General features: G+C 36.4%; 1 protein-coding gene across 1 annotated transcript in view; it reads left to right on the top strand.

Moving 5' to 3' along the window:
- Positions 1–3,331: 3,331 nt before the first annotated feature.
- LOC141499458 (DNA (cytosine-5)-methyltransferase 1-like) overlaps positions 3,332–26,526 on the top strand; it is a 42,696-nt gene continuing 19,501 nt past the window's right edge. Inside the window, exons 1-17 of the mRNA XM_074202164.1 lie at positions 3,332–3,336; positions 3,469–3,535; positions 4,047–4,087; positions 5,138–5,186; positions 6,875–6,952; positions 7,040–7,149; positions 9,208–9,326; positions 10,073–10,165; positions 11,240–11,391; positions 11,750–11,937; positions 13,439–13,625; positions 14,618–14,715; positions 19,030–19,177; positions 20,150–20,262; positions 22,325–22,526; positions 22,651–22,784; positions 25,390–25,563. Of these exons, the coding sequence (XP_074058265.1) occupies positions 3,332–3,336; positions 3,469–3,535; positions 4,047–4,087; positions 5,138–5,186; positions 6,875–6,952; positions 7,040–7,149; positions 9,208–9,326; positions 10,073–10,165; positions 11,240–11,391; positions 11,750–11,937; positions 13,439–13,625; positions 14,618–14,715; positions 19,030–19,177; positions 20,150–20,262; positions 22,325–22,526; positions 22,651–22,784; positions 25,390–25,563 (1,958 nt within the window). The remainder of the gene's footprint in view (positions 3,337–3,468; positions 3,536–4,046; positions 4,088–5,137; positions 5,187–6,874; positions 6,953–7,039; positions 7,150–9,207; positions 9,327–10,072; positions 10,166–11,239; positions 11,392–11,749; positions 11,938–13,438; positions 13,626–14,617; positions 14,716–19,029; positions 19,178–20,149; positions 20,263–22,324; positions 22,527–22,650; positions 22,785–25,389; positions 25,564–26,526) is intronic.

Here is a 26,526-nt window from a genome sequence, read left to right as displayed (position 1 = left end):
CAGTGCTTTATCCACTACACCACCTAGCCACCCCTTGTTCTTTTCTTAATAGGAATTAATCCCAGATTTTTTTCCCTAAGAACAGAATTTGCAAATACCTCCACCAGGGCAAGTCAACTAGCACTTATTAAGGGCCTTCTATGTGACATGCACTATAGTAAGCCCTGGAACATAGCCTATGGGGAACCATAGCTTACTACCAAGCAACTAATTTGTTAGAGCTCAAAATTGTTTTTAAAACACTTCAACTGGTCTAGATCAGCATTCATTTCCTTGAGCCAGTAATCTTCATCCATTTAATTCTGTTCAGAGAAACAGATTTGGTTCTAGTGTTCAGTTTCTCATTTGATTTTTTAAATTAACTTTTTTGTTTTTACATGTCCCTTCTTGTCCATAGCCTTCCTTGTGAAAAACAGCCCTGGACACAAAAGCTGTGCTATATTCAATACATGTCTTTCCCCCAGCCACTGGTGGTGGGGGGGCATATTTTCTCATTTATCTTACAGTACCAAGGCCAGTAACTAAAATTGATGGGATTTCTGCAATCTTCTGTAATTCTTAATCAGTAATATTCACTGTAGATGTGAGATTTTCCATAGCCTTAGATGTTTTGTCTTCTCATTTTTCACTTGGCTCCTAAACAAAGGAGAAACTTTGCCCTAGGCATGGTGGTGGTGGTAATCTCAATCTTTTCTACTCCAGCTATGATGATGAGCCACACTGAAGTACCTTGTTACTGTGTTGTCTCATTGTGGTCTTCATTCTGTTGAACTTGGTCAGTATAGCAATGTTTCCAAGAATATTTTGAGTGCTTCTATGCCTGCATGAACAGTTGCTAATGTCACGTTTCTCTTCTGTATTTCTCTTTTTTTGCAAATTAGAGGAATTCTAATTATTCTTTCCTTCAGGGAAAAAATTGTTTATTGCATATTGTTCTGCAAGCACATTCATTTTTTTGTTTTGAATTCAAGTTACTTCATAGTCTGTGTTATTAAACATTTATTAAACACCTACTGTTTGCCAGGTATTTTGCTAAACTAGGAATACAAATAAAGACATAAAATGGTCTTTAGTCTTTCAAGGAGCTTAAAATTTAGTTTTGTCTTGAGGAATGATGTGTTTATGGAGACAAAAATCCAGAAAAGCAATAAGGTGGAAAATGATGAGAATTCCCTGGGTTCCTTACTTAAAAATAGTGGAAGATCTGCCTCCTATCCATTCTCTAGCTTCTCCAATTAGAGAGAGGCCGGCAGGCATCCTTAGGGGCAGAGTGTACTGAGGAAGTATGAATTTCTGAGTTGATTCCATCTTGTTGAGTGAAGAGTTTCTGAACATGAAAGAAAATAGTTAAGAAAAATTGTCTGAAGTCATCCTTACTGACCAATTTGGCCCATAGCTCCCTCCTTCTAGGACAGAAGGAAATTGCATGGATTTCTCACTTTTCCCTATACTAACTACTCTTAAAAAATGGTCTCTATCCTATTCTAGGGGAGGAAAGTTGGTTCAAGAGTTGATTCACTTAAAAAAAAGCATTGGCCTTGAGGAAAAGATCCTAGTCTTCCTCAGAAAGTGACAAGGAAATGAGGACTACAACGAGCTCCTCCTCAAGCTCTGAAGAAGAGAGTGAATGGGAGGGAGGAAAATGTGTTGCATTGAAGTCTTCACCCAGAAGTAAGTGAGATGGTGAGATGAAATATAATGGCAATTAAAACAATGGTGTACATGATATACAGGACTACTCACATGGCATCTGTCTTGAAAGCGAGAGACTTTCTAGCTTTCAGCCAAACAGTACAAGGATCTAGTTCCATCTCTATTATTCATTCTAGTAAGAACTCACTTCACTTCTTTATTCTTAGAAAAGTGAGTACTTGATACTATTTGAGACCTAGGATCCTGGGACTTCAGGCACAGGACTTTAGGTGGGTGTCAGATAGAATTATGGCTTCTTAAGGACCATGAACAGCACCTGGGGCAAGTGTTCTCATTTGAATGATTAAATGGGGGAGAAAAAACTCAAGTCTTTCTTTCTTCTATTAGTACTCAAGTCTTTCTTTCTTTCTTCCATTAGTACTCAAGTCTTTCCCCTGCAATCTCTTAGATGCTGAGTGCCAATAGTAGTTATTCTTAGAATATTTTAAGTATAGAATAAGTCAATAATGGCCTCATTTTAAAAAATGAGAATAGGTCAGTATTTAATGCATTAAAAAATGCATTCTTCATTATGGAAGTAGCAGTGCCTTGGAAGATTGTGAAAGGTTAAGATCAGCAAGAAACAGTACCATGCTTACACAGCACTGCTGCTCTCAGGGGAAAGACTAGAGTAAAGAAAGGGGTTGCTAAAGAAAATCTCAATTGCTATCTTTCTCTTCCCTAATCCCTTCTGATCACCTTTCCTTCCCAACCCACTGAAGACATCTCATTTTTATTCATAGTTGATTGATTTAGAGCTGGAAGAGATCTGAGAAGTCCAAATCTTAAGTGATTGGTCCACAGTCACATGGATTGTATGGTAGCAGAGACAGGATCCAAAGCCAGAAACCATTGAGCTCTCCATTTGTAGGCATCCAGGATACTGTTCTGCTTCCTCTGTCTTTAAACTCCCCTTCTCCCAAACAACAACAATAACACGATGACCTCACATTGCCTTCTTTAAACAGGATTGTCAGGTAGTAAAAGGGTCACCAGGAGCTCTACTATACAACGGAGATCTTCAGGGTGAGTATATCTGTAATAGTTTCCTTTTTTTTTCCAGATTTGTTTAAATCACTATTGGTTTAAATCACTATTGGTTTAAATCACTATTGGTTTAAATCACTATTGGTTTAAATCACTATTGGTTTAAATCACTATTGGTTTAAATCACTATTGGTTTAAATCACTATTGGTTTAAATCACTATTGGTTTAAATCACTATTGGTTTAAATCACTATTGGTTTAAATCACTATTGGTTTAAATCACTATTGGTTTAAATCACTATTGGTTTAAATCACTATTGGTTTAAATCACTATTGGTTTAAATCACTATTGGTTTAGAATGTTGGGAGGAAAATTTAGAGAATTTTAGTTATTCTTAAAACTTTTGAAGTATCTAGTTTTAGTTTCCATTCCACCTCTCCCCTACTTTTTTTTTTTGTTAGTAGGCTTCACCTGGCAAGCTTCATCTGCTTCCAAAGACCACATTTGTGAACATGTAAACTGATTAATATCAGACTAAAGCTTTGAGTGCTGTTTAATAGTCTCATTATATAATTCTTTTTAGGGGACGTAGGAATTGGTTGGTGGTAAACAACATTTTGTCATCTTGAGTTGATTGGGTTTATCTCCTATATGAAGTAGGCCAGACGTCTTGAAAAACTAGCTAGGTAAAATGGGGTCTAGCTTAGTAGTTAACACAAATAGTTCTCTTGATGGTGACCATGAGGAGAATGCCTCCTTTCAAACAAGGACTTCCTTTTGGTTGACAGAGTCATTAAACGGAAAGTAACATGGTCTTCTGAAACCTCTTCATCAACTGAGGAAGAAACTTCTAAAGTAAGTAGCTTGCTGTCCAAACATCTTGTTATTCAGTCATGTCTTCTAGTTTTCTTACATCAGATACTTTTGAGGAGGGGAAAAGGAATTCCCAAGAAAGTAAGTCTTATGTTCTATTTCAGTTATAACTATTTAAGTAAGGAAATCATTTAAATGATGATGAGTTATCTGCAGTTCCCATGGTATATGGGGAACTGTTATGGTCTCTGACCAATTGACTATCCTCTCTCAATTGAAAATAGAAAATACAAACAGCAAATAAATGAGGTAAGCTAAAAAGGTATTCAGATGTGAAAATACATCCCTGCCTTGTATCCCTTTGAGAGAAATGTTTTCATAACTAAAAAGGAAGTGAGAGCCTAGACAGAGATCAGGTTAAAAATGTATCATTACCCTAGAAGTCTTCAAATATCAAAGAGGTAGTTAACGGTTTTGATGAATAGACCAAGATACTTGTAATCAGGAAGACATGACCACTGGTACTTAATGGATACCTGTCTTATTCTTCCAGGGACAAGGAGGGAAGAAAATAAAGAGTCAACCCAAGAAAAGGTAAGAACAGTGGACACGTTCTTGTCTCTTGTATAATTTTGTGGGTGTTAAACCTGCCTTATTTAGAATCAGTCAGAGGATCAAACGTTCAGATCTAAACAGGACAGATGTTAAGTTGTGGTCAACTCTGGGCTTCTCCCTTCCTTTGGTCTAGATCTTACTGATAGGCAGTATAGTGAATAAGCTGTTGAAAGAACAGAGTTTAAATCTTATTCCTGAGGCTTAACCAGCTGCGTGATTCTGTTTACTCATCTGTAAAATGGGAATACATAGAGCAACAACCTCAGTTTTTAAGACTGAGGGGGAAAAAGACATTTGTTAAGTACTTTACAACCTTTAAGGTGTTAGATTAGCTATTTTATTATTATATCCATTATTAGCTATTATCAGAATTCTTCCCAAGGTGTTAATTTTAACATAAGGTTTTATTTTAGTGGATTTTTTCCCTCTTGGACACAACTCCTTATTTCATTGACATGTGACTTTGAGAGCAACTATTTTTCATAGCACAGAATGCCTATGGATCTAAGGAATTCCCTCTAACAATGCAAACCTTAACAGTTACTGTTGGTAGACTTGCCTGCCTTCTCTCATTGGGCCTGTGTTCAAAATATTTTCCCATTTGATAAAATCTGCCGGAGCTTATGCTTGGCCCAGGTTTGGCCTAGGTTTTTGACTCTAGAATTAATTAAGACCTTAGAACCTTTAAGAACTTATTGAGAATTTATTATATCAGAATAATGCTCCAAATCCTCCAAAAGAGGACTTTTCATTTTTTTCCTGGACTTGTTATGTTAAAGCACCAAACCATTCTGTCCCTAAATTTCAAATTTCATGAAATGCAACCAAATCACTTTTCCCTGAAGGACAAGGTCTGGTACATAGTAAAGCTTATAAATAAAATCTCATTAACCGTTTACCTTTTGAAGCTTGGAAATAGAGACTTGCAAGTCACCAGTAGATTAGAGCAATTAACTTCATCATTTGAAATAACTCCTTAGTAAAGTTATTGTTGTATCTTCAGCACTGATCTTAAATTTTTCTATCCAGGCCTCCTCCAAAAGAATCCACCTCAGCTTCAGCGGCAGCATTCAGAGAGGTAGGATTTTTCTTGTTTGGATGACACTGGATTTAGGAGGAATAGATTTTCGTTGTTTTAATCTATGAAATTGGTGTATTAGTATCTGCTTCTCAGAATGGTAAGGATCAAATAAAATAGGGTACATTTAATGTCTTGCAACTTTAAAATGCTTTTCCAAATGTTCACTATTAATGTACCATAAAATACTAGACCTCAGAGCCTGAACTCTAATTCTTCAGATGTTTTTTCTCACCATTGTATATGCTTTCACTATCTTGGGCAAGTTGTTTAATGTCTGGAGAAGTTTGTAGAAACTCTAAAATAAGAGGTTGAACTAGAAATCTAAGGAGTCCTTTTAGCTCAGTCTTATAACTTCCTCCTTATCCCTCCAACCGTATTATTGAAAGTAAAGGAACAGAATAATTGAATTTTTATGTTAGGAAGCATACTAGCTGAAACTCCCTTACCACACAAGTATCTAGGTGTATCTATATAGATATACGTATATATGTATATATTTACACATGTATATGTATTCCTAAGGAGATAGTCCCCTGGGAATTCTAGGTACAAGGTCCTTGCCTGTCCAGGGAGTAGAAGGAAATCTTCCTTTGCCCAGGTTCTGTTTAAGAAGAATGGACTTTCCTGGAATGACTGTTCTGAGATGATCCTTCCCTCTGGTTTATTCTCCCTGGTCTTTGCCACTCTTGCCCCAATACCACATAGAAGGATAAAGGAATGCCAGGCACAAGGCTTGGGAACCAGTTTGAGATTGTTGAGGGGGACAGGGTAGAGGAGTTATTATTTCTATGGCAGCTAGATGGTATAGTGGAACCTGCCTTAGATACCTGTTAGGTGTTTGACCCTGGGTAAGTAATTTGATTCTTTGTGCTTTAGTTTCTTCATCTATAAAGTAAGAATAATAGTACCCACCACACAGGATTGTTCATGGGGTCAAATGATCTGATCCATGTAATGGGCTTTGCAAACTTTAAGCTTCCATAAATAAACATTAGCAATTCTATACTCGCTCTAAATATCTGTTGGTAGAAAAGAAAGGTAACCTTTAGGTTTAGCCAGGCTTATTGAGGAGCCTTGGTGATTTTAACTAATGATCAATATAGAAGAACTGAAGTTTGATTCAGCCTTGACCATGTCAAATTGCAGTTGGAATGCACTTTCCCCTCTACCTCCCCCCACATCCTTTTACAATTAAGATTAATTATAAGGGGTCAGTGTGAAGGAATAGTTATTTTTTTCTTCTCTTTCTAAATCTGTTCCTTTGCAGAAAAGGTTTTTACTATAAGGGGAAAAAAGATTGGTACAAGGTCCAACTTGTAGAGTTATTCCTGTTCTTAGGAAAAGCTTTATCATATCGTTCAAAATGTTCCCTTTAAGGGGTAGCTAGATGGAACAGTGAATAGAGCATCACCCTGGAGTCAGGAGGACCTGAGTTCAAATCCAACCTCAGGCATTTAATAATGACCTAGCTGTGTGACCTTGGGCAAGTCACTTAACCCTACTGCCTAGAAAAAAAAAATTTGATACACTTGAAATGTGATTCATACTGTTCCCTACTGTTCCCTATACACAACTGACTGGGAATCAGGATGAGTTTGGTTTGCCTGAAGATAGGACCTGGATCCAATGCTTGTAGCTGGGAATGATGACTTGATTTATTTAATACTGGGTGACCTTTCTTTCAGATTCCACAGTGTCCACAGTGCCTGCAGTATCTGGATGACCCTGATCTGAAACATTTCATAGGAGACCCCAATGATGCTGTAAGTTTGTTGTGGGATTGGAGGGAGGAAAATGGGAGTTCTACATCTTTATCTTCTTAGCTCTTCTAACTCTGAAATATCTCTCAGTTGGAAGAACCAGAGATGCTGGCTGACAAACTCTTGTGCATTTTCGATGACAATGAACAAGATATAGAGAGCTTAGACTACTTCCCACAGCACAGAGTAACATGCTTCAGGTAACGTGAAATAGGGCTGGGGTGGGGAGGAGAGGTGGTTGGTTCTTTAATGCTTGGATTGATTAAGCTTATGTATTCAAGACACCTTTAAACAATTAGATGAATATAGTTTAGAATCCTCCCTTTCCATCTGCTAAAGGTCATTTGACCCAAGGAAGAAAGGAGGTAGTGATGCATTCAGGGCTTCAAATCGAAACTTAAATTCTTTTCTCAAACTGACTACCTATGTAAATTCATATGCATTTAGGTTAATCAGTAATGTAAGGATGAACTAACTATAAAATAATTACAAGTTGAAAAAAAAGGGGGGGTATTTTCCCAAAGGACTTATTTTTGAATACAAAGGGAATATCTTCTTTGGTTCTTGCCTAGAAAATCTGAGGATGTAACTGAGAGTCAAATTCATCTCCACAGACTGAAGGTTTCCTTCTCATTGTCAAGAATAGGGATTCTCATTTGTCAAATATTTTAAGAGCCAGTCATGACATCACCTTCTTGACTTCATGGTTTTCTTTCCCTTTTTGTATGTTATTTTATTTTTTTCTAACTACATGCAAAGAGTTTTCAACATTCAACATAATAAGCTTTTGATTTTTATATTTTTCTCCCTTTCTTGTTTCCCTCCCCCTTCCCCATGACAGTGAATAATATGATATAATTCATACAAGTATATTCAGCTTTAACAAATTTCCAAAATAGTCATATTTCCATATTATTCATGTTGTGAAAGAAGAATCAGAAAGAAAGGGAAAGAATCATGCAAAAGGGATAAAAAATATAAAAAATTATAAAAAAGTAAAAATAGTGTCTTGATTTGCATTTAAACTTCATTCTTTCTCTGGAAGTGAATGGCATTTCCTATGAGAAGACTTCTAGAATTATTTGTTTTCTGAACTGCTATGGAAAGCTAAGTTCATCATTGTTCACAGTAAAAGCAGTGTGATGATAATCTATGTTCTCCCAGTTTTGTTCCCTTCACCCATCATCAGTTCATATAGGTCTTTCAGGCTCTTTTTTTTGAAATCTGATCCCTCATGATTTCTTAGAGAATAATAGTACTCCATCACATTCATATACCACAATTTGTTCAACTATTCCCCAATTAGTAGGCATCTCCTTAATTTCCAATTTGCCATTGCATAAAGAGCTGCTATAAATACATATTTTTTAACTTGTTCTCTTTGGGATATAAACCTAGTAGTGGTAAAGATAGATCTTCCTTTTGAGTTAGAAGATCAAACAACAAAAACAATTTTTTTTGAATGGCTACTATTAGATGAAATATCAAGCTAGGTACTACAGGGAATAAGAAAACATAAAGACAATCCATGCTCTCTGACATCATAGCCTAATAAGAGAGATAAGGGTGCAGAAAGGTGTCAAAGTGCATAGAATGCCAGACCTGGAACCTGGGAAAAATTGAGTTGAAATCTAGCCTCAGACCCTTACTAGCTATGTGACCCTGGTCAAGTCACTTAAACTTTTTTGACCCAGTTTCCTTATCTGTAAAATGGACTGGAAAAGGAAATGGCAAAACCAATTACGTGTTTTTGCCAAGAAAATCCCAAATAGGGTCACAAAGAGTTGGGCAAGACAACAATGGCTATAGAGAGAACTACACATATCAGTGATCTGAATTTACCATAGATATATTTCATGATTATAGGATGCTTTTTATAACTTTCATTGAATTCTCACAACCTTATAAGAATATCATTATGTAAACTCAATCACAGGTGAAGAAACTGAGGTTTGGGGATCAGGAGCTTGCCTATGGTGATCCTACAGTTAGTAATTATTAATTATTAAGTAAAAACTTAAAGAAATAGCTTTAATCTTCTGGAGATTATTCTCTATTCTGCTACATATAACCTATAAGTTTATTTTTTCCATATATGTAATGCTATGTTTTTGTACTATATTAACCAAATGGGTTTCTGAGTCTAAGACTTTAGAATTTGTTTAAAAATTTATAAAGTTAACTTATATAATACAATATTTGTTCTAACTTTGTAAGATAGGTATTACAAGTGTTTTTTTTCCCTCTCCATTCACCAGTGTTTATGACAAACTGGGCCATCTGTGCCCCTTCGATACAGGCCTAGTCGAAAAGAACATAGAGCTCTACTTCAGTGGTATAGTAAAACCAATATATGATGAAAGCTCAAGTCCAGAGGGTAAGGATACTTTTCAGATTTTTTTTAAACTTTTAATAAATGCAAGCATAGGCTTTAAATAAAGAAATCACCCAAAGCTATCAACTCCTGATGAAGCATAATTGTTTAATTTGTTAATTCTGGATTTTTAAATTATAAATGTCATGTTTACTTTTTTGGTTAATTGTATATTTGGATTTGGTTACTCTTAGCATTGGTATCTGTAGTCAATGGTATGATAACACAAAACGGAGCCTATATAACTTCATTTCTTTTCTCAATATATTTGCCATTAGTAATACTAGTTATTCTGTTCTGATTCAGTATATCATTCAATAATTTTTCTAATCATTGCATATAAGTTTCCAGATTTTTGCTCTTGAAGATATAATTGCTATGAATTTCTGTCCCTGTTCCTCTGCCCCAATAGGTAAAGCGCAGTTTTCATCTGAAGGACTGATTAGTCTATGACCAATTCATTAGCTTCCATGCTACCACATGTCTTCTTAAAGACTACACAAATTCAGTGCTACTAATGTCATAGTATGCCTGTTTTAACACAACTATCGGCAATGAATTCTTGTTTCTAATATACTTATACCAACTGAATGAACAAAATTTTCACAGCTGCACTTTAGTAGCAGTTGTTTCTACCACTCAGAATATATACCTTTTAACTTAGGACTTCTCTATCAGAGTTGAGGTCTAAATTTTTCTTTATTAAAAGAGAAAACGTATTAAACATGCATTTTGATTTTTTCTTTTAGGTGGAATCAAAGCCAAAGCACTTGGTCCTATAAATGTATGGTGGATTACTGGTTATGATGGGGGAGAAAAAGCTTTTATTGGTTTCACAACAGGTATCTTAAAAGATGACTTCATCTGTCAGTTTGATGTGCCTGACTTTTTTTTTTTTAAACTAAAGGTCCCACTTTTTAAACCTATACAAAATTCTTTAAAGCTAGTTTTAGTTAGTTAATACTTGGCTAGTACTGGATTTGATACTAGGAATATCCAGAAGAATAATTTAATTAAAAAAAGAACCAGTTCAGAGATTATAGATATAATTATCATATTTGGACAACTTACTGGTCTATCTATAAATTGAAACTAAAGTGTCATATAAAAGGAAGAAGAGTCAAATTTTCATTCTATTCAGAGGGACCAAATTCTACCTGGAAACTGTCTCTTATTTATTAAATTGAGATCTAGGTTCTTGAGCATTTGTTTAGACATCATGATGGTTCAAAGACTGATTCTTAGTTATGTTTCCCAAATTTCACTATTTGAATATTCACTCTAATGTGCTTAAATGGCAACCCTGGAACTGTCTCTATTTATTTTTTTTCCTTCTCACAGTACCCCTTGTAGATTTTAAAAATCAAATTTAGAGCCAAGAATGATTATGTTGTTGGGGAGGCTGAGGCTGGTAGATCTTGAGTTTAGATGTTTTGTGCTACAAAAGAGCTTAAAGTTGACTGGGTATCCATACTAAACTTGAAACAAATCTGATTTCTCCCAAGAGTAGAAGACCACCAGGAAGGCAAAGGAGGTATAAATTGACTTTAAAAAATGGATCAGGTTAAAGTTTGCAATCTGATCCACATTAGGTTTAGACCCCAGAGTGGTCACTGTACTTTCAGTCTGAGAAAGATAGGGAGAACAAAAAGAATCATTATTTTAAACATTATTTTCATATTCCTAATCACCTCTATCCAACACTCCAATTAGGACTCTCTTCTTTTTGCTCAAAACCATTAAAGCAAACCAACAAACATAGGAACCAATTTGATATTTTGTATAATCTTTACCCATGCTTTTCACTTTCCAATTAAGGTATTAAGATCCTCTGAAACAATTTTATCTAAATTCTAATGCCTTGAGTGTTTGACATAATCTTTCTTGATATAGCTCTAAAAATTCTGTTCTTATAGGTTTTGCTGACTATATTTTGATGGAACCTAGTGAGGAGTATGCTCCCATCTTTTCACTGATGCATGAGAAGATGTACTTGAGTAAAACAGTTGTGGAATTTTTGCAGACAAATACTGATGCTACTTATGAAGATCTCATCCATAATATAGAAGTGAGTGTCCTGAGTCCTTAGTACTCTCCTGTGGAGACTCAATTCTTCAGAAAGTTAAGTTATAGCACAGCTTTCAGACTTCTGTTTTTTTTTTGTTTTTGTTTTTTTTTGTTAAAACAAAATAGAAGTTCAATATTGTCCCAGGGTAATTCATCTGGGGCTTGGTATGGATTTACTCTCTTCCCCCCCCCCCAATAAAACTTAATAGGACTTCTTTATTGGCAAAGAAAAATTGGTTCATTCTTGACTTCTGTCTCTTTTCTCCCCTCAATGCACTATTTTACTTCCTTTCATCTTTTTTTCTTTCTTTCTTTCTTTCTTTCTTTCTTTCTTTCTTTTTTTTTTTTTTTTTAAAAAGACAACAATTCTTCCTCCGGGACTGAATCTCAGTCGGTTCACAGAAGATTCCCTCCTTCGTCATGCCCAATTTATAGCAGACCAAGTGCAAAGTTATGATGAGGGTCGAGAGACTTATGAGCAACCTATCATCGTCGCACCCTGTATGAGAGATGTGATTAGCTTAGCTGGTGTTACCTTGGGACAAAGGTAAGTATGTAACCTCTTAGAGATTGTTTTTAATCTAGGTTCAATTTTATTTTCAGTTTTAAATTCTTTCCATCCCACTTTTCCTTCTTGCCTCATTAAGGGGGAAAGAAAAACAAACCTGTTATGAATATTTATAGTCTAGCATAACAGATTTTCACATTGGCTATATCAATTGTGTATGTATATGTCTTATATGGGGTGTGTGTGTATATATGTATATATGTATATGTATATATATAATATATATATATACATATATACACACACATACACACACTTCAATCTGCACTCTGAATCTGTTTCCTCTCAGTAGTTAGGGTAGCATGTTTCACATGAGTTCTTTGGATCTATAATTGGTTCCATTGTACTAAACAGAATTTCTAAGTCTTTCAAAAGTTGTTCATCTTTAGAGTATGTTTATTATATAGTCATATATTTGACTGTATATGAATATACAGATACATATAAATATAAACCAGGAAAACATGGTTGTGTTTGTTTCAATTGGCATCACTTAATATGTCTTCGCAGTTTTTTCTAGAACTATCTTCATTTTTTAAGCCCAAAGTATTCCATCACACACACATATACCAAAATTGTTTAGCCATTCCCTTGTTGCTGGGGAATTCCTTCAATTTTGAATTTTTTTGCCACCAATAAAGAGTTGTTATAAATTTTCTTGTACACATATCTTTAATTTTATTTTTTGATTTTGCCCAGTAAAATAACTAGGTCAAGTGGTATGTACAGATAAATAGCTTTTTAAGTATATTTTCAAATTGCTTTTCAAATTCATTGGAACAGTTCACAGATCCACAACAGTGCTTAATGTACCTATTTTCCTACAGCACCTATAGGATTTGTCGTTTACCTTTTTTGTAAACTTTGCCAAAAATATGTATGATTTTGCATAATTGTAGTGGTATAAAAGAGAAAGGGGACAGCACTTCTAGAAATATTCTTCCTTTCAACATAGATGATCCCTTTGCCATCTTCATACAAAAATAAAAAGTGACCACTATATGTAAGACATTCGGTCCTAGTAGTCTCATCTTTCTGAAAGAGAGCTACTTTATTTCTTCTCTAGTTTCATTATCAATAACTAAGAGGTTCATTGAATAAACTTAATTTTATAGACTAATCTTTAAAATTAGGGGCAGCTAGGTGGTGTAGTAGATAAAGCACTGGCCCTGGAGTCAGGAGTACCTGGGTTCAGATCCAGTCTCAGACACTTAAAAATTATCTAGCTGTGTGGCCTTGGGCAAGCCACTTAACCCCGTTTACAAAAAAAAACCTAAAAAAAATTAGATATCAGTATGGGGAATAAATCTGATTTAACTTACTCAATTTGGGACCTCCCCAAAGCATCAAAGAATAAATTTCAAGGGGAAGGGTCTATGAACTTAGATGGGGAAAAATTTTACATTTTGATTTTTCACTAACCTGTAATTGAAACTTGGAATTTCCATTTTTGTTGACTTGACATCTGTTTCTCTGTCAGACGAGCTGCTAGGAGGCAAGCCATGGCACACGCTTCCAAAGTAGAAAAAGGCAAAGCCCCAACCAAAGCCACTACCACCAAGCTTGTTTACCAGATCTTTGATAGTCTTTTCTCAGAGGAAATTGACAAAAATGGAAAAGAAGAAGGGGAGAATGCAGTGAAGCGTAGACGGTGTGGTATCTGTGAGGTAAAGCATATTTGGCTTGATTTGTGGAAAATGTTTCTGTCACCTCTCTGGATTTTACTTCTGCTACTTTCTGGTGTTATGTCCCATTGAATCCTCCCTTTAAGCAAACAGTTGAGAATGAGTAATTGACTTTAATATTCATAGGGAGTATATGACATTTTACCTGTGAAACTCCTACCTATATATCTTTTCTTTGGGTTTCAGATTTTGGTCGATACAATTCCCTGGAGTATGATTGCTTCTTAGCTTTCATGTGCATTGTTATACATTCAGCATTGTGCTTGTTTTGCACTGCAGTGATTGAGGTTTCTTACTGTGTTTCTCTGAATTTTTTCCTGTGTCATTTCTTTTGAAAATGCTCCTGTGACTTGTGAGTCAATTCTTTTCTGATGGGCAGGGTTCCTAATTTCTTGCTGCTATAAAGTGCAGTTTTGTGGTCTAGTATAGAGTTTCTTAACCTGAAATCTGTGGATCTGTAGTTGATAACTACTCTTGGTGCCCCACCAAGAGCTCTCCCTTCTCAAAGAAATGAGAAACTTGGTCATCTAGAATCATACTTTGAAAAAGTCTCTAGATTTGGAGGTAATGGGAATAGGGGAAAAAATTACACCTTTATTTCAATATAATTGATTTTCTTTGAAATCCTTTGTACTTTATGAATTTAAAACTATTCTCTTCTAAGAAATCCATGACTACAGGAGTTAGAGTGAGTTTCAGAAAGTGTTGTGGAAAATAAGACCAATCTATTCCTAAAGAAGTTGTAGAATGAGAATCAAAAGATTATTCCTCAAGTCAATGTTGCTACTCTAGACCAAGAAAGGCATATATATCTGTATCTATCTATCTATCTATCTATCTATATCTACATCTATATAAATATATATAAATGTGATAGAATGATATACAAAATATGATTGTGACTAGATTACTTATGATTTCTAATACAAATTTCACTAGACATGGTTTTTGACTAAAGATATTCTTGCTTATAGGTTTGTCAACAACCTGAATGTGGAACGTGTAAAGCATGCAAGGATATGGTTAAATTTGGTGGCAGTGGGAAAAGCAAGCAGGCTTGCCTACGAAGAAGGTAAGTTTCTAACAATCTGTGTCTCCTAAGTAGTCACCTACATTGTGTTCCCTCTCTAATACTGTAGGACAAAGTCTTACTAAAGTCCTATGTTAAGGGCCCACCTTATCAAAGGTTCCTCTCCATTCTTTTCTCATGACAACTTCTAGGTCTCTCCTTTCCTAGACTTGAAGGATAATTTCCCTGAATATTCCTTTCACCAATGCATTTGATACTACTTCTATGCCTTGGCAAATGGCAAGAGGTAGTAGACGAAATATTAGTCTAAGAATCAGGAAGATCTGGATCCAAATACTGCCTAAGCCACTTCCTGTGACCTGTGAACAAATCACTTGCCCTTTCTGGGCCTCAGTTTCCTTTATTCTTTAAATAAAATATGAGTTTTAGACTAGATGACCTTTTAATGTCCTTTCCAGTTTAAAGTTATGATTCTACAGTCTTCAAGAATTGCTATATCTGGTTTGCCATTGGCAATTTCTCTTGAGGGTAGCCTTAGACAATAAGTTTGCTGCCCTTTCTTGGGCTTTTATTTGAAAACTGTCCAATGTAGTTGGACCTGTCAATGTTTGTCCTTATTCTACTGGTGAAAGCTTTGAGAATCTGGAACCTTGTCTGTGTTTGTCCCAGGGAAGCACATAGAGTAAGATCAGTATGAAATTCCTCAATTCTCTTTTTTAAAAAATTAGGGTATTAAACCTGTAATGTCACTGATATTAGAAACTTCTACCAGTGCACATCGTTACTTTCTCAATAACTTATAATCTTATGGAGCTGTCTAGAGAACTGAGAGTAACTTGCTCATACCTTTAGTATGAGAGAGAAGGGGGCGGAGCCAAGATGGTGACAAGAGCTGATCATGTCTTAGGCGCTCTCTCATAAAACTTCTAAATTAAGGACTCTAAATTTTTGAGACAGAACCCACAGAGGAACTCAGTGAGGCAGTTCTCCTACTCAAGGTAACCTGGAAAAGAACAGAAAGGCTCTGCTCCCCGGGGTTGGAGGGGCGGCCTGCCAGAAGGGTAGCCTGCCAGAGTGAAAGAACTTCAGCCTCCTGGAGGCAGCCCCAGGGCTCTGGGAGTCTCAGCTCACAGCAGCGGGGGAGTTTCCTGACCTATATCCTGGGGAACACCAGGCACAAACTGGGGGAACAGCGGGGGACCTCTGCCAGAACAAACATGTAAAGTCCAGCACTCAGGGCACGCAGCAAGCAGCAGCATGGCCAAGGCAATCCCAATCCAGGAAAAAGAAGTAGGTGGAGCCGGTAAGCAGGAGCCCCCAGGGCATGAGCCCATTGAACCTAGGGAGGGGAGTGAAGAGAGACTGCTGAACCCTGTCCCTGGAACAGGAATCTGGGGTTCTGACCACATTCAGATCCTGATCGCAGTCTAGGCCCCCCATAGAACAGCAGGGCCCCCCATCTCAGCCCCGTGGCAGAGGGGGGTACACATGGTCATTCATAGACCAAGAAGGAAGACAGAGCCTCTCACAGTGAGACCCTTGTGGGAATGTCCCAAAAGTGCAGGAAGTACCCCCAAAACAGGCTAAGGCTGGGAAAATGAGCAAGCAGAGAAACAAGAAGAACACCATTGAGAAATATTTTACCTCTGAGCCCAAGAAAGATCAAAATAATCAGTCTGAAGATGAGGAAGCATAAGCTCCTGCATCTAAAGACTCCAAGAAAACCAGAAATTGGGCTCAGGCTATGACAGAGCTCAGAAAAAGACTGAAAATCAAATGAGGGAGTTAAAAGTAAAACTGGGAGAAGAAATGAGAGAGATGCAGGAAAAAAACATGAAAATGAAGTCAGCAGCCTAGTCAAGGAAATCCAAATAAATGCTGAAGAAAATAGCATGCTAAAAACCAGCTTAGGTCAAATGGATAAGAGTTCAAAAAGTTATTGAGGAAGGGGCAGCTAGGTGGCATAGTGGATAAAGCACTGGCCCTGGAGTCAGGAGTACCTGGTTTCAAATCTGGTCTCAGACACTTAATAATGACCTAGCTGTGTGGCCTTAGGCAAGCCACTTAACCCCATTTGCCTTGCAAAAACCTAAAAAAAAAAAGTTATGCTAACCCCCCCCCCCAAAAAAAAAAGTTATGGAGGAGAAGAATGCTTTAAAAAGCAGAATTGGCCAGATGGAAAAGAGTAAAGAAAGCTCTGAGGAAAACAAATCCTTCAGACAAAGAATAGAACTCAGGGAGATTGCTGAATATATGAGAAATCAGGACTCATTACTTCAAAACCAAAAAAATGAAAAATTAGAAGAAAATGTGAAATATCTCATTGAAAAAACAACTGATATGGAAAACAGATTTAGGAAAGATAATTTAAAAATTATTGGAATACCTGAAAGTCATGATCAGGAAGAGTCTTGACATCATTTTCAAAGAATTATTACAGGAAAATTACCCTGATATCCTAGAAGTAGAGGGCAAAATAGAAAGGGAGAGAATCCAAAAAAACCAACCCCCAGGAATATTATAGCCAAGTTCCAGAACTCCCAAGTCAAAGAGAAAATATTACAAGCAGCCAGAAAGACACAATTCAAATACCGTGGAACTGCAATCAGGATCTCACAGGACTTAGCAGCAACTACATTAAAAGCTCATAGGGCTTGGAATATAACATACCAGAAGGCAAAAAACCTTAGAATGCAGCCGAGAATCAACTACCCAGCAAAACTGAATGTCCTCTTCCAGGGAAAAAGATGGACTTTCAATGAACCAGGGGAATTTCAAATGTTCCTGTTGAAATGGCCAGAGCTGAATAGGTTTGATCTTCAAATACAGGACTCAGGTGAAGCATAGAGATTGGAGGAAAGGGGGAAAATATGAGTGACTTGATGATGATGAACTGCATATATTCCTGTATAGAAAAATGACACTTATAATACTCATTTGAGCCTTCTCAACTTACAGAGCAGGTAGAGGGAGCTTTTATAGATGAAGCACAGGAGAAAGCTGAATTTGAAGATATAATATATTGTAAAAATGGAATCAATAGGGAAATATAATGGGAGAAAAAGGAGAGGGGAAATAGGCCAAGATATTTCATATAATAAGACTTTTCTTTATTACAATGAGCTATTGCAATGATATGGAAGGGGGAAGGCAAGGGGGAATGAGGGAATCTTTGCTCTCATTAGAGGTAGCTTGGAGAGGAAACAGCATATATACTCAATGGGGTATAGACATCTGGAATAAGGAGGGTGGGGGACAGGGGGAAGAGGGGGATGTGAATGAAGGAGGAGGGGATGGACCGTGGGGGAAGAGTGGTCAGATATAACACATTTTCTTTTTTATTTCTTTCAAGAGGCTGGGATTGGATGGCCTGTCCAGGGCTATAGGGCCAGGTGGATGCTGGGCCTAAGGGGTGGTATGGGGGCTCCTCTTGGCCCCAGGGCCAGGGATCTGTCTGCTGCACCACTCAGCTACCCTACAGCAGAGTCAGAGTGAAAGGAGAGAGAAAATATAATACATGGTAACGGAGAAATACAAAAGGAAGGAGTTGTGATCAGCAATGGCAATGGTGGAAAAATATGGAAGTAACTTTTGTGATGGACTTATCATAAAGAATGTGATCCACCCATGACAGAGTTGTTGGTGTTGGAACACAGATTGAAGCACATTTTTTTATTATTTTTTGGGGGGTGCAGGGCAAATGGGGCTGGGTGGCCTACCTGGGGCCACATAGCAGGGTGATCGCTGGGTGTCTTAGGCCAGATTTGGACCCAGGTGCTCCTGGCTCAAGGGCTGTCTGCTCTGTCTGCCACCCAGCCACCCCTACTATTATTACTATTTTACTTTATTTTGGGTCCTTTTTTTTTTCTTTTGGTTTATGCAGGGCAGTGGGATTGGGGTGGCTTGCATGTCACACAGTTGTTGGGTGTACCAGGCCAGATATGGGCTTGGGTGCTCCTGGCTCCAGGGCTGGTGCTCCATCCACTGTGCCACCTGGCCATACCTACAATTATTACTATTATTTTTTTATTTTAATTTTAATTTTTTTCTCTCTCCTTTACTTTATTGCTCAAGTGAATTTATATTTTTTGGGGGGAGGGGGTACTTTGTTTACTCTTAAACAAGAATATTTTATTATATAAAAAAACATTGTACAAAATGAGAATAAATAAATAAATATTAAATTAGTATGAGAGAGAAGACTTAATGCAGGTGCTTTCAACTTTGAGATCAAATCTCCAGCTCTTTGGTCATGCTATTTACATAAAGATCTAAAAGAAAAAAAATAGTTGATTATTAATGAGTGATCAAAATTCCAGAGACACCTCAAAACCAAATGTATTGGTGATCTTCTAGGTGCCCAAATCTAGCTGTGAAAGAGGCAGAAGAGGATGAAGAAGTTGATGAAGATGTTTCTAAAGCAATCCCACCCAAGAAAATGCTCCAACAGAAGAAAAAGAAATGGAACAAGACTAAGATCTCCTGGATCGGATCTCCATTTAAGGTAATACTCAGGAAATTATTTTGTTTCATTAAAGGAAAAAAATCATGCTACCATTCTAATAAATACATAATTGTTGCTACTAGGTAAAAAAGATATCCCTCCAAACTTAACTCAATCCTTCAACCCTAAGATTTCATAACTGCTGAATAAATATCTTCAAAGTCTACTACTCCTGACACTAAAATAGAACTAGCATCATCAATACTCCAAATTTCTCAATATACCTACCAACAAAAATGCACTATTTCACAGGATTGTTATAAGGAAATTATTTTATAAACCTTAAATTGACATGTACAAATGATGGGGATGGAGTATATAGCAAGAGATCAATTTGTTTTGGATACCTTTTTTTGTCAAGCTTCTTAATTTCAGAGAAAATAAATAGTCACAGAAATAGAAATTGATGGCTAAATGGTTTTAATAATGGTTTTCTGAGTTGCCAAAATTAGGTTTCAAAACATGGAAAACAAAGCAAAACAAGACCCTTGTCCAACTTCTTAAAAATGAAATTTCTTAAAACAAAAAAAGAAAAAAAATGAAATTTCTTTAACTTTGGATCAGTTGTATTGGAGTTGAGTGTATTAGTGCCAGTCTTCATTTGGACACTCAACTATTTGTTTAATGAAGGTTACTTCAAAAATTAAGCCCTTTGTTTTCATTTGCTGGGGTGGGGGAGGTGGGAGGAGGTATGTGTTCTGAGGCCTTCTTCCATATCATATATACAGTTGAAGAAGAAAAATACTTGTGTTTTCTTAGATAACAACCTAATTTATTTCAGAACTTGGCCCATGTTGTTTTTTGGCACCTAGAAATTGATATGAGACTTTTAAAGTGGAAAGGACAGCTATATATTTACAACTTGCATAAAAGACATGGAAAGAAGACCATGTAACTTGTGGTATCAGGAACAGAGTTCTTGAAGCTTTTTACTGAATTAACATGAAATGGATATCTTGTGATGTTTTACAGGAGGGAGAGAAAACCTACTATAGGAAGGTGTACGTCAACTCTGAAAAACTAGAAGTAGGAGATTGTGTATCCATCAGTCCCGATGACCCCTCTAAACCATTATGGCTAGCTAGGTTTGTATTTTATGCTTCCTCTCTAGCTACCTTTTTTCCCTCTCCTCTTTCTATGTACTCCTCTTTTCAATGTGTTTGGACATTTCTTAGGGGCAGGGAAGCATTTGAGTTGACATTAAGAAAATTATATTCTTTGATCACTTATTCACTGGGGAATGATTGTTGGGTTCTATGTTTGCTGGATCACTACATATTTTGGATATTAAACACTTGACGAAAAAATGTTGCTTTGACTTTGATTCATAAGTTTTTCTAAATTCATATAGTCAAATTTATCTTGCTTGTCTTAGAACCTCCCTAAGCCATTGTAAGGAAAGTATCCTATGCTATTTTAACTATTTCAGGGTACAACATGTCTTGCTAAATTGTTTTCAAGTTTTAATAATACTTCTTGCCAACTAAAGAGTTCCTCCAAGAAATATTTCTGATTCTGTTGAAGAATAGGTTTAGTTGGATTCATTCTTCTTGTTTAGGTTCTTTGCTGAGTTTTTAAAATGGGTGCCAAATAGTTTACTGCTTTATTAAGTAACTGAAAATCTGAAAGTATTTTACAACTCCCCAGCCCCCATTATTGTTTCTTTTTCTTTTTGGTTTTTATAAGGAAATGAGGTTTAGTGACTTGGGCAAGGTCACACAGCTAAATAAGTATTAAATTTTTGAGGATAGATTTGATATCAGGTCTTCCTGACCCTAAGGCCATTGCTGTATCCTTTGCACTACCTAGGTGCCCCTCCATTATTTTTCTTGAGATTATGGGGATGGTTTTTGACTTACTGAAGAATGTTCCCTTGTTAATTTAGCATATGACTAAATCTGTGAACCTAGATAGTATAATCATTTGTAGTGTGTTATTGGCACAATCCAACATGAACAATGCAAGTGTTTAAGTCACATTTTATCTTTTAAAAACAAGTTTTTATTGAAGACCTTTTTTATCATCAGTTATCCCTAGATTTCTTCTTAGGGCTATCTCAAGATGGCAAATAGTATTTTTAAGGACCAAAAAAGAAGGGAAAAAATCAACACAACTGTATAGAAAAACTCTAAAAACTTGTACAATGTATAAAACCTCCTACTTCTATGAAGAGATGGATTGAAGATGTTCTCTCATCTCTTCACTCAAGTCATGCTTAGTCTTTATAATTTTTTTTACATTAGCTTTGGATTTTTTTGATATTTTTTCCATTTACATTGTTTTAGTCATCAAATATGTCTTCTTGGCTCAGCTTACTTCATTTTTCTCTATCAGATCATATAGATCTTTCCATGCTTCTCTATGTTCATCATAGTCCTCTCACAGCACAGCAGTATAGCATTACATTCATGTACTACAAATTTTTTTTAGCCGTTCTATAATTGAAGAGTTTCTATTCTGTTTTCAATTATTTTGTATCACAAGAACAGCTACTACAAATATTTTGGTATAAATGGGAACTTTCTTCTTATCAATGACTTTTGTGCCAAATAATGGAATCTCTAGTTCAAAGGGAATGGACATTTTAATCATTTTAGTTGATTAATTCCAAAATGTTTTCCACAATGCTTATACCATTTCACAGCTTCACCAAAAACATATTAGGGTACCTATCATTCCACAACTCTTCATCTTTGCCAGTTTGCAGGATGTGAGGTAAAACTCAGGACTGTATTTAATTTTTTTAAATTTCTAAAGTGAATATATATTTCTATGTGTATGAATTATATATAATGTTATTTATAAACCTTTAATGCCTTGGTAGATGTATTTTTTTATTTGGTCTGAATAAGACTTCTTTACCATCACTTCTTTCTGGATTCTGTGATTGCTATCTAAATACAGTATTTGGGCATTGGTGGTGATGGTTAGATTTTGATAGCCTGCTATTTTTGCTTTCAGCTGATTTGGGGGCACCTTTGGAAGTCACATCAGCAATCAGGGATAATTGTCTTCTGTGCCTATATATATATTTATTTCTCATAATTATCACTTACATTCAAGTATTATGTCAGGCAGAAAAGGAGGAGCCTTTGCTTTAGCATGATATGCAAATTTAAAGATCTGATTTTCTTTTTCTGCTTCTAGAATCACTTCAATGTGGGAGGACAGCAGTGGACAGATGTTCCATGCTCACTGGTTTTGTACTGGGACAGATACTGTCCTTGGGGCAGCAGCAGACCCTCTGGAGCTCTTCTTGATAGATGCATGTGAAGATATGCAGCTCTCCTACATCCATAGCAAAGTGAATGTTATTTATAAAGCACCCTCAAAAAACTGGTCCATGGAGGTAGGCACAAATCTTGTGATCTAACTTGGGCTGTTGAGTCACCTAGAACATTTCTAAAATTTGAACTCTTGATGTGTGGAAGAAAAAAATAAAGGTTTTTTTCCCCCCCCCTTAATCTCCAAAGGGAGGGTCAGATGTAGAGCTCAAAATGATTGAAGATGATGGCAGGACCTATTTCTATCAGATGTGGTATGATCCAGACTATGCACGGTTTGAGACTCCTCCAAAGGTTGAACCTTCAAAGGATAATGAATACAGGTGAGTATATCAGAATGAATATTCACATTGGTCTAGTACACTTTTAGTTCAGTCAAAGGCTCTTTTGTGTCATTCTAAAACTATAAGATTCTGGGAACAATATGAGATATGGAAAAAATTTAGAGAACAGTTGTCATAAACATGCCAGGATAGCAAAGGAGACTAATTTTTTTCCTAATAAGTGGTTGCTACCCTATGGTAGAAATAAAATATCCTGACTGGTGCTTGTTACCACCCCCCTCACTGGCATTGCTGAGCAAGGTCCCCAGAGGTCCCATCTCTCTTCTTCAGATACTCAAACTAACCATCTGCTTTCTGAAATCTTAGTCCAAAGTGACAAGGATCATTGTAATACCAAAGCTCTCCTTAGAATGATGAAAAAGGGGGCGACTAGGTAGCGTAGTGGATAAAGCACCGGCCCTGGAGTCAGGAGTACCTGAGCTCAAATCCAGTCTCATACACTTAATAATTACCTAGCTGTGTGGCCTTGGGCAAGCCACTTAACCCCATTTGCCTTGCAAAAACCTTAAAAAAATGATGAAAAAGCTTCACAGACTAAGGTAAGCTGTGGGAAAAAAAGACTGGAACAAGGTGTAGGAGAAGGTGAACAAATTCAATATTCTATGTTTAACTAACTCTCCTTTTTTTTCCTTTTCCAATTCCTGTTTTTCAGAGTTGTAAGTAGCTTAAACAAAACTCTCTTCTCTGGATTTACTACCTATTTTCTTTTTTTTTAAATTTATTTTTATTAAAGATATTATTTGAGTCTTACAGTTTTACCCCATCTTGCTTCCCCCCCCCCCCCCCCACAGAGAGCACTCTGTCAGTCTTTACTTTGTTTCCATGTTGTATCTTGATCCAAATTGGGTGTGATGAGAGAGAAATCATGTCCTTAAAAGAAGAGACAAGAAGTCTAAGAGGTAACAAGATCAGACACTGGATACAGATGGCACTCTCCTTTGCAGACAGCCCAAAATTGTTCCTGATTGTAGCACTGATGGAATGAGCAAGTCCTTCAAGGTTGAACATCACTCATGTTGCTGTTAGGGTGTACAGTGTATTTCTACTTCTGCTCATCTGTTCCTTAAAATAATTAGCAGTATCTATCTGAAACCATCAACAAGCATTATATTCAATGGGGAGAGGCTAGAGGCATTCCCAATAAGATCAGGGGGGAAACAAGGGTACCCATTATCACCACTACTATTCAATATTGTATTAGAAATGTTAGCATCAGCAATTAGAGAAGAAAAAGAAATTGAAGGAATTAGAATTGGGAAGGAAGAGACAAAACTCTCACTCTTTGCAGATGACATGATAGTCTACCTAGAGAATCCCAAGAAATCATCTAAAAACCTACTGGAAACAATTAGCAATTTTAGCAAAGTTGCAGGTTATAAAATAAACCTTTATAAATCCTCAACTTTTCTATATATACTACCTATTTTCTTATGCCCATCAATCTCAGTTTTGCCCTTCCTAAGAACCCACTGGTTCAGAACCCTTCTTTCATTGTGCTTTCTTGAAACCCTATTGTATTGCTGATAAATTTCTCCTCATCTTAGACCTAGATCTCTTGTCCTTAAGATCCAGAACAATACCAGAAACCCTGTTTCCTTTTTTTTTTATCAGATCACTTGGTAAAGATGACTCTGGAAGAGGCAGTGAGAAGGAGGTCTTTACATAATATTCTCCTTACTTTAACCTAGTGTTCAAGTCATGTCATCACTCATTTGATGTCATGGTTTTCTTCAATTACAATAGACAATAATCATCACTCAAGGTTCTAGAGTTAACCCTGAAGAATTTATATACATTGGTTCTAGTCTTATCCATGAGCTTCCATCCAGTATGCTTTTCTACTAACTCCCAAATTGATTATAAGTTAGCCTGACAAATTTGGTTTTTGGAGAGATGGTATTTGTTGTTCAATTGTTTCAATGGGATCTATCTCTTTGTGACCCTATTTGGGGCTTCCTTGGCATCGATATCTCAAAATGTCAAGGTAGTGTAGGAGTTCCTTCTTCAGTTAAGTTTTCAGATGGGGAATTTGAGGCAAACAAGGATAACTGACTTGCCCAGTGTCACACAACTAATAGGTGTATGAGATTAGATTTGTAATCGGGTCTTCCTGAAAAGCTTTATCTACTGTCCCACCTAGTTGATGATGTGCTATAATTAGAAGAGCTTTTATTTAAAAATTTTTTTCTAGGAGATCTGAGATACATTTTTTATTAGCAAGAATATCTTTTACAGGGAACTGCTCAACAACCAGGTTGGTTTCTTTGGGAATTTCTGATTAGACTGACTTTTGCAGTCTTATCCAAGCCCTACAAGGAGAGACATTTCTCTTCAGCCAACTACAAATTGCTTCTATGTGTCATATCTGTTTATATTCAATTCATATTTTTTTTACACAATTGATTGAGGTCCCTGAGAATTATTTACACTTGAGTCGGCAGTTAGAGGCCTATCAGTTAAAGCATTTTTGTTAGTGACATTAACTAGGATTGGGGGATATGAAAAGCTATTTTTAAATAGAAAGAGGCTTAGTCTTTTTCTTAAATTCTTAGCCTCTTCACAAAGTATCTTTCTCCTCTTTCAGATTCTGTGCAAGCTGTGTCCGTATGTCTGAAATGATAGAAAAGGAAACTCCTAGAGTCTCAGAGCCTCTACAAGAAGTCAATGGCAAAATATTCTATAACATGGCAATGAAAAATGATGTACAGTACAGGAGAGGAGATGGAGTTTTCTTATTGCCTCAGGCTTTTGGATTTTTGTAAGTATTCACTTGTGCAATGTATCTGATTAGGTGACTTGGTGATGCTCATGATGGAAAAATATTGGTTTGTGGTATATGTCCTATACCCAGAATCATTTCAGGACTCAGTATAGAAGCTTATCTATATATATCTTAGGAAGCTCCTATTAAGTAGCCTTAACAACTATGAAAAGCTAAATAAAAATCCAGCAGTTATCATGCCCTGAAGAACTAGACAAGACTGGCTCTGATTAGAGTGGTTGTAATGATGGTGGTAAGAATATCTTCCTCTGAATATTGTGTTAAAAACCAAATGAGATAATTGCGAAGTGCTTAGCCTAATGCCTGCTACATCGCATTCCATTCATAGCATGAATGCTGTTTTGTTGCACTGTGTCTTTGAGTAGGCCAGGTGATCTAAGATGGATAATTTCTTTTTGACAATTGAAGCTCAGAAGTAAACTGGCAAATTGGCATTCAAATGCATGTTAATACTTCTAACTCTGCCTATTGCTATTTTTTTGGAGGCAACATTAGAGGGATTCCTTCAGACAGCACAAATCATATGGTTTCTGATCTGAGGATCCTATCCATGTTATATCCATATTTGAGGTATTGAGTGAAGGACTTTGGAAGAAGGATTCTTCTAGAGATCCAATAAATTCTTGTTAGGATAGATTTTTTTTTTGAAACATGAAAGAAATGAGTTTCCTTTTAAGTCAGATGAAAGGTTCATCCACCTTGAATATAAGCTTTTATTAAATATTTTATTTTGAGTTTTACAGTTTTTCCCCAATCCTACTTCCCTCCCCCCACCCCCTGTAGAAGGCAATCTGCCAGTCTCTACATTGTTTCCATGGTAATACATTGCTTCAAATTGAATATGATGAGAGAGAAATCACATCCTCAAGGAAGAAATACAAAGTAAAAGAGATAGCAAGATCAGACAATAAGATATCAGGCTTTTTTTTTTCTAAATTA

The sequence above is a fragment of the Macrotis lagotis genome, chromosome X (assembly GCF_037893015.1).
Source record: "Macrotis lagotis isolate mMagLag1 chromosome X, bilby.v1.9.chrom.fasta, whole genome shotgun sequence".
NCBI classification, from domain to species: domain Eukaryota; kingdom Metazoa; phylum Chordata; class Mammalia; order Peramelemorphia; family Peramelidae; genus Macrotis; species Macrotis lagotis.
The sequence above is the reverse complement of the archived record's forward strand: the minus strand, read 5'-3'. Positions and strand labels throughout refer to the sequence as shown.